This window comes from Muntiacus reevesi, chromosome 4, assembly GCF_963930625.1.
Source record: "Muntiacus reevesi chromosome 4, mMunRee1.1, whole genome shotgun sequence".
NCBI classification, from domain to species: Eukaryota; Metazoa; Chordata; class Mammalia; order Artiodactyla; family Cervidae; genus Muntiacus; species Muntiacus reevesi.
Window position 1 is genome coordinate 101,045,183 of NC_089252.1, and position 16,063 is coordinate 101,061,245.

The 16,063-nt window shown below is 55.9% G+C and overlaps 1 protein-coding gene across 8 annotated transcripts in view; it reads left to right on the forward strand.

Annotated features, from left to right (window-relative positions):
* The first annotated feature begins 243 nt into the window (after positions 1-243).
* ACOX2 (acyl-CoA oxidase 2) overlaps positions 244-16,063 on the forward strand; it is a 29,284-nt gene continuing 13,464 nt past the window's right edge. Inside the window, exons 1-12 of one of the 8 annotated variants that reach the window (XM_065933385.1) lie at positions 244-461; positions 2,399-2,679; positions 3,292-3,454; positions 3,900-4,051; positions 4,472-4,579; positions 6,743-6,862; positions 7,189-7,304; positions 7,977-8,149; positions 10,238-10,400; positions 11,518-11,708; positions 13,285-13,464; positions 15,757-15,862. In XM_065933385.1, coding sequence (XP_065789457.1) covers positions 2,472-2,679; positions 3,292-3,454; positions 3,900-4,051; positions 4,472-4,579; positions 6,743-6,862; positions 7,189-7,304; positions 7,977-8,149; positions 10,238-10,400; positions 11,518-11,708; positions 13,285-13,464; positions 15,757-15,862 — 1,680 coding nt within the window. In that variant the 5' untranslated portion in view covers positions 244-461; positions 2,399-2,471. Of the gene's footprint in view, positions 676-1,579; positions 1,710-2,395; positions 2,680-3,291; positions 3,455-3,899; positions 4,052-4,471; positions 4,580-6,742; positions 6,863-7,188; positions 7,305-7,976; positions 8,150-10,237; positions 10,401-11,517; positions 11,709-13,284; positions 13,465-15,756; positions 15,863-16,063 lie in introns of those variants that run through there. The other 7 variants (XM_065933383.1, XM_065933391.1, XM_065933387.1 and 4 more) reach the window with 7 other exon arrangements.

The following is a 16,063-nucleotide window of genomic DNA, read 5'->3' on the forward strand; positions in this document are numbered from 1 at the left end:
CTTACAGAAGTGGTGCCCCAAGAGGCACGCCTCCAGGATTTGATCCCTGGTCTCTTGACTCCGGGTGGGACCTGTGGTGGTTTTTTTTTTTTTTTTTTTTTTTTTTTCCCACACAGAGTGAAACTGTGCATTTGACCACGACCAGGTTCTGGGAGGCTGCCAGATGGGCAGCGAGGGGAAGGGGAAGACAGAGGCTCAGAGGCCGGCGCTCACTGAGGTGCTAAGCTATCTGTCCCCCTTCACACCCTCTGAGCCTTCCTCCAGGGCAGACCCGGGCCAGGCACAGCCCGGCCACACCCAGCAGAGGGAGGCGGGCAGCTGGGAGCCTGCCAGCCAGCGCCTTCAGTCATCGGTGGTCCAGCCCCTCCCGGGGAGGAGACGGGCCGGCCGAGCCATGCTGAAAGGCCTGGGCCAGGGCCGGGGAGGTCAGGCCAGGCCTGCCGTGCAGGCACGGGACGGAGGTGAGTCGGGGCAGCGGAGGGCGTGGGACTGACTGCGCGCTTGCCGCCACCCCCAAGGACTCTGAGTCCGTCCTTCCCCAGGCCGCCTGCTCCTGGATGCTCCCTGGGAGCCAGGTATGAGCGCCACAGCTAGAATGTGACCGAGATCCCGGCCCTGTACTGAAAGTCTAACTTGAAGTAGGTAGAGACAGCAACAAACAAAACCAACAAAACAGTAAGTGAGCAAATTATCTTGTATGTTATGATCAGGGAAGAAGAGGAAACCAGAGCAGGGCGAGGGGGAGGCTGGGGGAGGGGTGTGGGCGATTAAAGACGGCAGTCAGGTGGGCCTCGCTGACAAGGTGGCGCAGACCAAGGACCTGCCCAGGGAGGCAGGGAGCGGTGAGGATATTGGGCAAGAATGTTCTGGGCGGAGGACGCAGCCCTGGCCTCTGGAGGGGTGAGGGGGTGAGGCCGTGTGCAACAGTTAGAGCGCAGGAGAAAGCGGCGGAGGGGACGGGCCAGGCCCTGAGGCCGTGTGGGGATCCAGGCGGCAGACGCCGGGTTCTTTGAAGCTTTGGGGCCCTCTTGTCTGCACCCCGCGACACTCCCCACGCCCCCACTCAGGGTATCGGTTTGTCAGTCTGTGCATGAACCCCACTGGACACAGGTGACTGTGTGACCTTACAAAGCCTCCTCTTCCCGAGGCGCCGCCCTCTCTAGTAAACAGTGATAATGACAGAGGATCTGCAGGGCTGTGAAGAAGAGTGGGAATCAACACAGAAGCCCCCTGCGGGAAAGCTTCCCAGCATGCGTCCTGTGAGCTAGGCTCTGGGGACCCCAGAAAAGCAGCGCTGGCCACCCAGGCACTCACACTTTGGGAGAGGGACATCTGAATGAATAAGGAATCCTTCCTGACTGTCGACTGTAATAGCAGCCGGGGGTGGGGGGGGGACTGAAAGGGGGCCCGGTTCTCCCAGGGGGCCCAGCCATCAGGGAGGTGGAGAGGGTGGCCCTGGAGACTGGGGCTCACCAGGAACCAGGGGGAAAGAGCAGGGGGCAAAGGGCAGGGGGTGTGGGGGAGGAGGCGTGGATACGGGGCAAGGGGCATGTGGGTGAGAGGTGGTGAGATGCAGAGGGCACGGACTCCAGTTCACAAACAGCGAGCACCCGGAGCCAGACTGGCAGCAGGGGAGGCAAGCAGGCGACTCCAGGGTCAGAGCTCACCCTGGCCGCGGGGAGAGCGGGCGAGAGGCGCTGAGACCACAGGTGCGAGGCGAGGGCGGCACAGGTGGTTCGCAGAGGGGATGGGCGGTCGGAACACCTGGGGCTGACAGACTCACCACGGGGGCTGTCCTGCTGTGGGGGAACAGGGGCTCTGAGAGGCCGAGGGGGTGCTGTGAAGGATGCAGGGTCCACCGTGGCTGTGGGGGACTCCCGGGTTTGGGGGCAACACGTCACAGCCAAGAGGCAAGCTTCCTCCCTCAGCTCCACAGTACCCCTCCAGGCTCACAGGGATGAGACAGCTGGGCCTGGGACCTAGGGGAGCCGGTGAATGGGGTCCCCTCTCCCCACGTGCGGCTGTAGCATCAACAGAGCCTGTGCTCTGTGGCCGGACACCACCCAGCTCCTGGTCGGCTCCAGCACTGTGGCTAGAGCCCACACACCTCACCTCCCTCAGGTGAACTGTCTTCATGCATGACCTTCACTGATGCTTTCTGAGAATCCCCCGCCCCACAGGCATGCTTAGAACACGAGCTGCAATGGCAGAACCCCAGTTTTGTTCTCAGACCCTGTCGGAACCTTGGCTAGAACACAGCTGACGGCAGCACTGTGTGCTGAGCAGTCACTGCAGACCGGTCGGACGGCGCCCAGCACCCCGCCCAGGGCCCCGGGGGGACGGGTGCGGGAGGAGGGGCCTGCAAGCGCATCTAGGGACGTGCCTTCCTCCCAAGCAGGCTGAGCTGACACTCGGCCCTGAGCAATTCGTGCTGCACACAGCTTCTCAGCGCAGTCCACGGCTGAGAGCAGATGGGCTGGAAGCATCTCTCCTCGGACACCAGGCAGAGCCGGGCGACGGTGGGCAGTCCAGGGCCCCGAGTGTCAGCGGGGGACGCCCGGAGCAGGAGCATGCACCCCGACATAGAGAGCGAGAGGCACTCGCCGTCCTTCAATGTGGAGGAACTCACCAACATCCTTGATGGAGACGCCGAGAACACCGCACTCCGGAGGAAAGTGGGTAAGAGCAGGCTGGGGAACGGAGCCCCGGCTGTGTGCCCACGCGCATTTCTTGGAAGGAGAGTCCCTTCATAGCAGTCCCACCTTCAAATGGGCTTCCTAGGTGGCCCGGGTGGTAAAGAACCCGCCTGCCAGTGTGGGAGATGTGGGAGACACAGGTTCGGTCCCTGGGTAGGGAAGATCCCCTGGAGGAGGGTGTGGCAACCCACTCCAGGTTTCTTGCCTAGAGAATCATCATGGACAGAGGAGCCTGGCAGGCTACAGTCCATGGGGTTGCAGAGTCGGACACTCTCTGAAGTGACTTAGCACACAGTAATCATCTTCAAATAACAAATGCTACTCTCAAAATTCCACTATTAGAGATTCGTCCCTTTGGACTATGAAGGAAGCTTTAACATGTCAGTATTCCCTGAGGTTCTTATTCTTCCACGGCATAGCTTCGCAGCCTTGGGTGAGTCGCTTCCCCATCTCAGGACCTCACTGACTGCATCTGTAAACTGACAGGGCGTCTGACTTCCTTTCCACACTCATGAGGCAAGTGGATGGGAAGATGTGAAGGCACCAGGAACCTCACCCAGAACACTAAGCTGTCTGTTCTCTGCCCCTCTCACAGAAAGCATCATCCACGGTGAACCAGAGCTTAGCCTGAAGGATAATTATTTCATGACCCAGAATGAACGTTACGAAGCAGCCGTTAAGAAGAAATTCCACATCCTCATGCTAGCACAGCGCCTGGGCTGGTCCGATGGCAGTCGTGAATTACAATACGCTTCCAGGTGCTCACTCCCAGGGCGCCCCCACCAGAGACGAATCCACCTGGGGTCACCCAGAAAACCCACCCCATGAGCTACATTCCCCAGCAAAGATACTGGCTGTTGATATTGTGCAGTCACTCAGTCGTGTCTGACTCTTTGCGACCCCACGGACTGCAGCATGCCAGGCTTCCCTGTCCTTCACCATCTCCTGGAGTTTGCTCAAACCCCTGTCCATTGAGTCAGTGATGCCATCCAACCATCTCATCCTCTGTCGCCCCTTTCTCCTCCTGCTCTCAAACTTTCCCAGCATCAGGGTCTTTTCCAGTGAGCCGGCTCTTATACCAAAGGTACTGCTTCCTGGGAAACCAGGGTCAGGTGCCCCTTCTCTCCTGTCCCCTGCCAGCCTGAGGGTACCGGGGCCCTTGTCTCCGCTGGGCTGTTCAACCACTGTGTCTCTCCCCTGCAGAAGTGTTTCTGGAGATCTGGGCTTCGTGATACACCATGTCTTCCAGAAAACCATCAGGAGCCTGGGCTCAGAGGAGCAGATTGCAAAGTGGGACCCACTCTGCAGCAAGTTCCAGATCCTGGGGACATACGCCCAGACGGAGATGGGGCACGGTGAGCCGACGCCACTGCGTGCAGCGTGCAGGCGGGGCCCTGAGCAGTGCCCGAGGGCCCATGTCCATCTCGGTGGTCACGGGCTGATACACTGCCCAGATGTCACAGCAGGTGGCGGTGTAAAGGTCCTCAGGAGGGGCTGATTTTTTTTCTAATTTACATGAACACGTTGTATGAGCTGGTGGTGGCACAAGTTCTTCCTACTGGAAGTGTCAGCCACCGCCCCCTATCATGGGCTGGCCACGTGTCCCCCGCAGAGCCCACCAGTGAAGGGAGAGACAAGCCGGTGAACACGCTGGAGTGGGAGTGTACCCCACTCCACACTGGCTGGTGCCCGGGAGCTCCAGTGACACCCAGACGCTGCTAGCCCGGCGGACTCCCGCCCTGGCCCAATGCCTGACTACCCGCCTTGATTCCCAGGGACGTATCTTCAGGGCCTGGAGACTGAAGCCACCTACGACGCAGCCACCCAGGAGTTTGTGGTGCACAGCCCCACGATGACGGCCATCAAATGGTGGCCTGGAGACCGTGAGTATCCCCCTCATCCCCCAAGGACAGCAAAGCTGGACAGCAGAATAGCACTGACGGTGATGGCCAGCAGACCTCAGACGGAGTCACTGTTCTAGGCTGATGATGTTGGGCAAGTCCCTTCCCAAAGCCCCAGGTTCTCACATGGTAGAACATTTGGGATATGAAAACTTTCATCACTGAGTGGCTAAGAAGCCACTGGAAGCACATGGAAACAGCTGAGGAAACAGACCCCGACCTTGGGGATGAAGGGCAAGGCCTCTCACGTGCACGCTGCCACCCTATACACACTTGGCCCAGTCCCAGGCTCTCACCATTCCTCCTGTCTTCCAAGTTGATGATTAAGCCTGCACCACCCAGCACACAGGGTACACGCTCAGTGAGAAAAACGTGCCTCCCTTCTCCTGCTTCGGACACCCCAGTGTTCATCAGGCCACGGTGCCACATCACCCCTGCGGGCAGCAGCTGGACGCTGCGCCCCCACCCGATGCCTCGCAGAGTCTGGGCGGTTTGCCGAATCCCGAGGAGCCGGGTTCCACCAGGGCCCTCTTCCTCTGATTTGAGAATACTTCTTTGGAAAAAAACTTTCCTCATAGCTCAGTTGATAAAGAATCCGCCTGCAATGCAGGAGACCTGGGTTTGATCCCTGGGTTGGGAAGATCCCCTGGAGAAAGGAAAGGCTACCCATGCCAGTATTCTGGCCCAGAGAATTCCATGGACTGTATAGTCCATGGGGTCACAAAGAGTCAGACACAATCGAGCAACTTTCACTTGTCTTTGGGAAAAAAAAGATATAATACATGTGAGCAGTCCAACTAAAGCAGAGAGACAGAGAGAGACAGAGAGCGGTGAGGCAGCAGAGAGGGAGAAAGATGGAGAGGAGAGACCAGTGGAGAGAGGGAGGCCAGAGAACTGAGAGCAGGGACCACTGACAAAACGGCAGGGAAGGAGGAACCCTGAAACCAGGCAGGTTCAGGTCCGAGCTCTGCCCCCTTCAAGTCAGTGCCCCCGGGCGCAGCCCTCTATTCTCAGCCTCAGTTTCCTTCTCTGGAAAATGGGACTTGGGCACACCTGCCTGCAAAGACTGGAAATGCCGGTCAATGCTGAGTCATTGATGGCACACAAGGTCATTAATAGGTTTTTGAGGGCGGGGGAAAAGAAAGCTTGCTTATGTCACAACGCCTTTTGCAAGTCACGGCCAGATTTGTGTGGATCTTTGGGGGTAGCTCCCTCTCTTTGTGATCAGTGACTTTAAGGTCTCAAAGGTGCCCACCTGCTGGGGTGGAGCAGCAAGGCACACATCTCCCTGCGATTTGGGACCCATGTTCCCACCACAGATCCTTACATACGTTCCCCCCGCAGCCATGATGTAAAAATCCTGTCCCCGATTCCAAAGAAAATAACCAAGTGCATGTACTTCAATCAGAAAACTGTGGCAGGACCAAGTTTTAACAGATGCCAAGCTCTCCCAGATTGCTCCCTTCAGGGCACTGCCACTAAAATCCATAGCCTTTGCCTAGCTTTGCCTTTACAAGAAAGAGCAGCCGGAAGGGACGGAGGGCAATGGTCCCCCTGAAGAGCTCCATCAGCCTTCCTCCTTTCCCGAGCCCATGGGGACTCTGCCTGTGTATTGCAGGGTGGCTGCTATACAAACCGAATGTTTAGACGGAGCCCTGTGTGCCCCCAACCACCAACTCTCCATAAATCCCTCCAATCCCATCCATTCTAGAGCGAGACACTCACACCAAAGTTCTTGGGGTGGTTCCAGTCATTTCCAAGGATGAATGGAGGCCATATAAATTGAGGGGTATCCTGATTGAGCACCCCCCTCAGTTTCTCTGGCTCCACCAACTCAACGACCTGGGACCCACCAGGCTGATCTGGTCCCCAAGCTTCTGAACATGCTGCTCCCTCTGCCTTGCACTCTGGCCCGTGTGGCTCCCCTGGAAAATACTCTTTGCCCTCCAGCCTCCCCGACCCACGCCCTCCAAGGCAGATCAAACAAAGCCCCACTCCAGCCTCACAGAGCATCCCCCACCCCCACGCCACCACAATGGCCCTCCTCACAGACCGGGCCCTCCTCCACGGTCCCGATGGGGAGGTTTGGCCTGCTCCTCTGTAACATGCGGGGTCACGCTGGGTTTCTCCCCTCTCTGCCCGCAGTGGGACGGTCAGCCACCCATGCCCTGGTCCAGGCCCAGCTGATCTGCTCCGGAGCCCGGCAGGGCATGCACGCCTTTATCGTCCCCATCCGTAGCCTCGACGACCACAGTCCGCTGCCAGGTAAGCTCCTGTTCCTTCCTCTAGGACCCCTGCCAGGAGACCCCACCAGGCCTCCCTGTCCTGGGCCCCAGAGGTCCATGGGGGAAACTAGGGCCTGTCTCCTTTGGGCAGGGACCGGTGCAGTTGCACAGACCTGGTGCTAACCGGCTGGGTGGATACAAGCAAGATTCAGCACCTGACCTCAGCCTGCTCACCTGCAAACAGCTGTGATGACCCCAACACCATGGGCAGCTGTGAGGCTCGGATGAGCCAGCCTCGTCCGAGGCCATGTGCTACCCGACATGTAAGCCCTAAACTGATGGCCACCCCGCCTCCGCTCTCCCTAGGGATCACCATTGGGGACATTGGGCCCAAGATGGACTTTGAACACACGGATAATGGCTTCCTCAAACTGGACCACGTGCGCATCCCCAGGGAGAACATGCTGAATCGCTTCGCAAAGGTGGGTCCTGGGGAGGATGCAAGCCTGCATTGCCTGTGAAGGGGCAGACACACCCCGCGGAATGCTGCTGCTGCCCCGGGTCCTTCTCTAGGGTTGGGTTTGGGGCACCCCTCCCTGAGGGGCTCTGGTGTCCCGCGGACCTCAGTAAAGTCCCAGTTTTGGAGCCGTGTGATCTTGGGCAAGTCACTTGGCCTCTCTGAACCTGAGTAAATGCTCCCCACACGGGGAGGCAGAGTGGTCACGGGGCAGGTGGCAGAGCCATGTGAGGGAAAGAGGGACAGGCTGAGGATGGTGTGCGTATGCACCTCCAGCACAGCCTGCACACAAATCTCCGACAGGCACAGCCGAGTACCAGAAGAAGTTCTGGCAGGGAGGGTCCCCACTTTGCCAGGCAGGACCATGGACACGCGGGAAGCTGTGGCTTGTGGGGAGGTCTGGGGTGTCCCGGGGAGGAGCTGTGAGCCAAGGCATGTGGGCAGTGGGCATGTAGCAGCAAGTGCAGGCGAGTTTCCGTTTAACAATGCCGCACCAGCACAGCACACTGTGGCTGGTGCTGGCTGGGTCTACTCTGGGTGAGCAGCCCGAGAACGGCAGTGTCTACAGCGCAGGGAGGCCCGCTGTTCCAGGCGCCGGAAGGCTGGGGAGCCCCAGCTCAGACCCACTGTCTACCAGGTCCTGCCAGATGGTGCCTACGTCAAGCTGGGAGTACCGAAGAGCAACTACCTCAGCATGGTGGTGGTGCGTGTGGACATTCTGCTGGGCGAGGTCGTCCCGCTGCTGCAGAAGGCCTGCATCATTGCCATTCGCTACTCCGTCATTCGCCGCCAGTCCCGCCTCCGGCCCAGGCAAGGGGCGCCCAGCGGAGCCACCACAGCGGGGCCCCCCGATCCCACAGTGTCCGCCCCCGACCCCAGCCCTCCGCCGGAGCGGGGTGCCAGGAGCACACCTGACCCGCCTTGTGCACGCACAGTCGCCCGGGCCTGGCCCATCCGTCTGTGGGGTCTCCATCTGGCTCCCTGGAATCCCGCTGACCAGCCGGCCCCACTGTATCTGGCAGTCAGTCTGGCCCCGCACCACCCGAGTGGGCTCGGTCTGTCCACATGGGTCCCCTATGGCCGTGCCAGGCTGAGTGTCAGCTGATGGGCTGGGCGCCATGCTGTGGGTGAGCGCGGCTCCAGAGGTGGTTCTGTCAGCTGTGAATGCTTGTGCCTAGAAAAGCCCGCTGTCACATCCGGGCTGGAGATGGTTCTGTCTGGCTGTGACTGTCAGCTGCTGCCTGTGGTATGCCCACATCTAGATCCTTCTGTTGTCTGTGGTTGTGTCGGGCTAATACTGTCTACTCCATGGCACTGAAGGGCTGACTATACCCTCTGCCTTTTTTTTTTATGATATGCCCTCATTTTTTTCATTTTAAAAGTAGCAGGTTAAAAAAAAAAAAGGAGCATGTAATTCACAGGAGGAAAGCGTAAGTTTTTCTGCTTTAATGTGCGTATGTGTACAAAGGCATGTTCCCTCATGCATGCAGACACATACACACACGCAGTTATCAGATTCACCAGAACAAAATACAGAACTGCCCGTTACATTTCAATTTTCGGTAGACAAAGAATTTTCTAGAACAAACATGTCCCACACGGGCACACAGCCAGGCTGGAGCAGACTGGAGTCTGGGCCCAGGGGGCTGCAGTGTGGGCTCAGGGGGAGAGGCTGGGCGGGACACGGCACAGCTGACTGAGTTCGTGGGGCAGAGACAGGGGGGGTTAGGGCGGCTCTCGCCCCGACGCCACTGAGCGACCCTGGGCAAGCCCTCTGCCCTCTCTGGGCCCACTTCCTCACCTGCAAAGGGAAGAGCAAGACGACCAGGGCCGGGACACGAGGACGTCTGGTCCAAGAATCTGGTGGCGTTTCACACCACGGGCTCGAGGACCCACAGCTGGCTCAGGCAGAGGTGCCTGAGGGTCGAGGCCAGGCAGGCCCGGGGCCACCCCCCACTCGGCTGCTTGCGAGCTGCAGGACCTCAGCCTGGCTGCCCTGCCCCGGCGCCCCTCGGCGTCCCCATCTACTCACGGGCCTGACAAGAACGCGCTTCCAGGGTGCTGAGGCACGCCAGGCCCTCAGCCCAGGGTCCTTCACTGGCAAGTCCAAGGCCCCTCGGCCAGCCTGGCTGCAGAATCCTGGGCTGAGGGAGTCGTCTCTGGGGACAGGCGAGCTGGGAGGACGGTACTGCCGGCGGTGTCCTGCCAGAGCCCAGGTTTATGGGCTGCAGAAATGCCCTGAGATGGTTCTAACAGCATGTCCAGGGGAGGGGCTGCTGGCCCAAAGAGCAGACAACAGGTTTCGCCCCATCACCCACGGGGAGCCTCTCATGGGCACACTTTTTTTCAACCCACAAGTAGTTACCTACTGTGGGCCCCAAATGCTGACCAGAGCCCCAAGCGCTGAGGACACAGTAATGCACGAGGCAGGAGAAATCCCTACCTCAGAACTGCATCAAACCCACGTTCACAACCTCAGCGTTACTGACTAGGTTTCACAGTATTTCCCAGCACACAGCACGTTAAGCTGGACAGTGAAAGGTCAAGGGTCACATAACCCGGGCTTCAGGGCCACAACCCCCCACCCAAATCCTTGAGACCAGGTATGCTGGTATTCAGAACTTGCCAGATTTTTCACAGGTACATATACTGTAATTTTGTAAACCTCCACAAGGGGCAGCACCCATCAGCAAACAAGTTAGCATTTCTACAGTGAAATGTGCGGATGTTCATGTGAGATGGAATTTTAAGGTTATTACTAGTCCCACGTCCGTCCAGGTCAGGTCTGGCAGTGAGTCATCAACAACCGTCCCTTTTTAAGGCTTTTATGACCTTGAGGATGCGGGAAGGTGGGTGGGGCAGGTAGCAACCTTCTAAATCTGCTTTCCTTTCCCTCAGCGACCCAGAGGCGAAGGTCCTAGACTACCAGACGCAGCAGCAGAAACTCTTTCCTCCGCTGGCCATGGCCTACGCATTCCATTTTGTGGGCAACCACCTCCTGGAGTTCTTCCACCGCTCCTACAGCTTCATTCTGAACAAAGACTTCACACTCCTGCCTGAGGTACCTGCTTCCTGGGGGGCAGAAGCTGCGACCGTGGCTGAAACTATCCTCCCCCAGGACACAGCCCCAGTCCTGCCCGCCCTGGGCTCTTTCTGCCTCCCCCCCACAGAAGATTTTCAACATACCAGCCCCACCCCCCAGCCCAGGGTGAACCATATTCTGACATAGAAATCCTCCCAGGTCTGGCCCCCAGGAAGCTCCAAATATGTTAGATGAAATAATCACGGACAGTGTACAGAACACAGGGGACAATCCCTGGTGTGTCTCTGAAACCCAGAAAGCTCTGAAAACCAAAAGCCATGTAGAACTCACTGGGTGGCACGGTTTGACCGGAATTGCCCAGATTTATCCCACTCACTGTGAATACGTTTTGCAGCAGAAATACCAGTACATCAATCAGATCACTAAGGTGCCCCTGGGCTCCTCTAGGTGTATTATATTTAATCCACCTTAAATGCCGTTTTACCTTTCTAAAATTCGAAAAATATTCTGATTCCAAAAACACATCTGGCCCCAAAGTCCTCTCAGATAAAGGACTGTGGACATACACACACACTAAGATTTAGTCTGTGCAGGCCCTCAGTTTATGAGCACTGCTTCAGTAATCTGTCCACTCTACAGCAGGCAGCATACCCATTTTACAGATGAGGAGAGTGAAGCAGAGAGGTTGAGGGACATGGCCCTTCCTCCCAAGGACTTGGAAAGTCTGAGAGACGGGTAAGGACTTGCAAGAACCAAAAACTCAGACCAGGTCTATTGCCTGGCGGCCACTCCTCCAATTCAAAACAGTGGGTTGACGGTGGACCCACATGCTCACAGACAAGCTCTCCAAAATCTCTGCTTGTGGGGACAATCTGCAGCTCCTGGATAATGGTGAGACCGACCTGGGAAGCACTTCTTCCTGAGACCCTGGAGACTCTGGCCCGGACAGTTCTCCTCTGTTCTTACCAGCCCCCCAGAGACACTGCCTCTCTCTCTGACCCGGGTCTTTCATTCATCAAGTCATGGGCTGAGGAAACAGTTCTCCCTGCACAGAGCGGCGCTCAGCACCCGTGGGCTCTGTGAGTGGCAGGCACGTGGTTCCCGCCGCTGCCTGACCCCCTTCTTATCCTCGCAGCTTCACGCGCTGAGCGCAGGTCTGAAGGCCATGCTGTCGGACTTCTGCACCCAGGCGGTCGAGCAGTGCCGCAGGGCGTGCGGAGGACACGGCTACTCGAAGCTGAGCGGCCTGCCCTCCCTGCTCACCAGAGTGACAGCCTCCTGCACTTACGAGGGCGAGAACACGGTGCTCTACTTGCAGACGGCCAGGTGAGCCCGGGCCTCTGCCTGGTCAGGGGCCCCACGAGCTGCTGCCTGGGTTGGCGCATCACCTCACGCCCGCGGAGGCAGCTGACCTTGGGGACGCCACGTGGGGGCTGCCCAGCTCCCACGCCATGTCTCCAATCCATCCCCTCCTCCCCAGACCCTGCAGCCTCAGCCAGGCCGCCAGCCCCGCCCCCTGGACCACAGCATCAGTCTCCTCATTGCTCTGCAGCTTCCCACCTGCCCCACCTCAGTCCTTTCTCCACAGGCAGCCAAGGGCACCTTCTCAAAGCCTAAAGATGATCACCTCTTTCCCCGGCTCCCAATTCATCAGTCACTTCCCTCAGTTCCCAGGAAAAGGCCACACCCCACGCTGCAGCCTAAAAGGGCCTTTCGATCCGGCCCTGCCTCCCTCCGTCCTCTCCCCACCTCCTCCTCTGCTCACTTCTGCGGGGCCTGCACCCTCACTCCCCTCCACCCCCAGGTTTCTGGTGTACAGCCTGCTCCTCCTCACCCTTCGGGTCTCAGCTGAAGTATCTCCTCCAGACGCTCCCCCTGACCACTCCGTCTAGGGCAGCAACTGCCGTTTCCTTGGAGCAGTTATCACAACCTGAGCGTCTCTCTCTGTGTGGTGGGGAGGGCCCTGTTCACTGCGGCATGCCCAGGTTTAGCGCGGGGGTCTGCGCCGGAGGCCCCACCATGGAAGGCAATGGGGAATGACTCATTCCTCATCCCCCCGACAGGCAGTCTCTTCTCTCGTGTGTCTGTGGCTGATGAGGCCTTTCATGTGCCTCCATCTCAGGGGACTAGACAGGACAAATACCTCTCCAGGCAGGGAGAAAGGACTGGTAAATTTGCTATATAACATTTCTTTAAAAACTTGTAAATATACAAGGTGACTTTTTTTTTTTCAAATTACAAAAGGAATACAAAATCATGTCTTAGATACTCTATGCCCCACACTGTGTCAAGCGCTCAGAAAATACTGTCTCATCCAGTTTTCATGGACGCCCTATCAGACGACTATCATCGTCATCTAGAGACGGAAGCATGGAGGCTGAGGGACATGAAGTGACTTCTACAGGGTCACAGAGGTCTCAGTGGCGTGGCATGGGAATCCAGGCTTCTCTGACCCAGAGCCTCTAACCACTGGGTTATTATAAAGAAGCAGCTAAGAGCCACCTGTAATTCTCCCATTCATGTTCGCAATCTTGCCTCTATCCTTTGATCAGCTAAGGAAATTTAATTTCCGCAGTCACGGTATAATCATCATAAATCCCCAAATCACAAGATCCTAACCAGACAGAAGATTCTGTTCCATTATCAGAAGGCTTTACGTTCAGGATCTGAGAATGTCTGCCCAGTCTGCGGCTCCAGCCCCAGTTCACTGTGAAAGAAATTATAACCTCAGGTGCACTGTGGCTTTGAGTGAGGAGCAGCCGCCAGCAGGGACCCAGGAAAGAGCGTGGGTGGCCCTGGTTCTCCACGGGGAGCCTAAGGGTGTACGATGCTGGGAGAGAGGGGTGCTGGGCTGTCCCAGGGGCCCCCCACCCTCTCACCTTTCGGCACCTCTGCCCCCCAGGTTTCTGATAAAGAGCTACCTGAACACTCAGAAGTGCCCAGGCTCCACACCGAAGGGGCCGCTCCCTCAGTCCGTCGCATACCTGACCGCACCCGACCTGGCCAGGTGTCCAGCCCAGACGGCAGCCGACTTCCTCCGCCCCGAGCTCTACACCACGGCCTGGGCACACGTGGCGGTCAGGTGAGCCGCGCTGAGACACCCACTGTCCCACCTGGGGGCGGCTCCTTTCCACCGAAGGCCTCTGGGATTGGCTGGGGGGACAGTCTCGGATACTCTTCCAAAAACCAGCCCCCTTTGCCAACCTCCTCCTCTCAGTTTCTGCAACGAGGGGCAGAGAGAAGGCAAATTCACACTTGTCACTTCCCCATCCTGCTCAAGATAACAGGAAAATATCACCTCTCAAACCAGTGCAAGGAATTTTTAAAATCTTTAGGCTCTTATTACAGTTTGAAATACAAAGAATGTACCCATACATCGCAAATACCAAAAATGTATCAGTACTAATACTGATAATATTATAGCATAATAATATAATTATATATGATAATGTAACATAATTATAAAATAATTATATATGCAATAGTTATACATAATTATATAATGTAATACTGATAATACTAGTACTGCTATCAGTACTAATATTAATACTAATAAATAAAGCATTGAGTCATCCCTCTGTATCCACAGGGGATTGGTTCCAGGACCTCTATAGATATCAAACTCTCAGGATACACACACAAGTTCCTTCTATAAAATGGAATATTTGCAGATTTGCAATATTATGGGTATGTATTTGCATAAAACCTATGCATACCCTCCCACATACTTTAAATCATCTCCAGATTACTTGTAATACCCAATAAAATGTAAATATTATGTGAACAGGTATAAATACAACGTTACTGATATGGTAATAGTTGCCAGTGTGCACCAAATTCTACTTTTGCTTTTTGGAACTAACTTTCAGGAGTTTGTTTTTCCCAAATATTTTTGATCCTTGGTTGAATCTGAAGATGTGAAAACAGGATACAGAGGGATAATGGTACTTACATGGTCAAAACATCCCACAATCTAAAAATAACGTTTAAAAATGTGAGTGTAACAAAAGGATAGACTTTGCTTACTCCCAGGGTTTAGTAGGCTCCAGGGCACACAGACAAGACCAAAGCCTCTCCACTCTGTCATCCAGTAATTACCATCAGACACTGACCATGTACCAGGAACAGCCGCGTGTGCCAGGGGCTGGGGATGAAGACCGGGCATGGCCAAACAGAGATGCCCCCATGCAGAAGATGCAGAGACTTAACTACCCAGGAGGGAAACCTCCTGAGCCCTCCCCAGCTAGGACACCAAAAACCGCCCGGAAAAACAGCTTCAGTGCATAATGAGAGGTCTTATATCCCAACCAGTGATCCCAGGGATGGTTAATAGTTATTCCGAGATCAAAAGCGAGTTAGAACATTCATCTATTTTCTCCACAAATATCTAGCAAGGACTTAATAATCCACCAGGCTCTAAGGATCCATCAGTAGACCAATCTGGTAGAAACCAAAGTCCAGGCTTCACAGAAGTAACATTTCATCTGTGGAGGGGCGGGCAAAAGAAGGCTGCTCGGAGTAATCAAAATGCCATCCCAGCTGGCCTTCCACACCCACGGATGCAGAGCCTGTGACCATACCACGCTTTCAAACAGGGACTTGAGTATCTCTGTTTTGGTATCTGTGGGGGTCCTGGGACCATTCTCCCTGCCCCCCACCCACCCCCAGAGATAGCAAGGGATGCCTGTGTATTGCTTTTTGCTCAGAACTCAATGTGACAAGTGCTTATCTATCCCATGACAAAGCAAAGTAAGTATTGCTTAATAACTAGCTTGATTTGCATACAAATCCAAGGGTCAGGAGCGGATGGGCAGGGAACAGAAGAGAAGAGAGTAAAGGTTAACTAAATGGCAAACGACCAATTCTGTAGTCTGGAGAACAAGGGATGGTTTTCTTTCCTCCTCTTCTAAAGTCCCTTAGGTGGAACTTGGAGCAGAGTGGGTGACTGACAGGCTTCAACTAGCCTTTAGAGGAAAATCACTCTCCTGGCTCGGGCACAGGAAGTCAGTCAACTGAGTGGTCTGAGAATGCTGGGATCAGGGCGGAGACTGCATCAGAAAGAGGGGAGGGCGCCTGGTGCAGCTAGGAGGTTAAGAGCTCCTTCCTAGCTGCGTGACCCTGCACCAGTTAATTAACCTCTCGAGGACTCCATGTTTCCCACTGCAAACTGGGAATGCCTTACCCTTAGAAGGGTTAAGGAGATTATATATAACAAATACATTGGCAACTCACTGTTTAGGTTTTTAATACCAACAAACAGTAAATAAATGGAACTGTTCTACTTCTGTGGGACCCAGGCATCCTGGGATCAAATGCCATCTATCCCTTCTCCACTCAGTCAAGAAACAGAACGTTTTTTTCCTCTGGCCTTTAGGCTCATAAAGGACTCGGTGCACCACTTACAGACACTGAGGCAAGCCGGGGCCGACGAGCACGATGCGTGGAACCAGACCACTGTCATCCACATCCAGGCCACCAAGGTGAGCTGCCAGTCAGCCAGAGCTGAAAGGGCCCGTTCTGTTTCCCCAGCAAGCTGCCAGGCCGAGAAAACCTGCCATTATGCCTCAAGCCTGCTCAGTGGCTGCCCTCATTTCACTTTCAAGGCTTTAGCCCCGGGTATTTTAATTAAAGGACTTAACTCCAAAGCAGTCTTGCTGGACTGGCAGCTCTTAGAGAAGAAA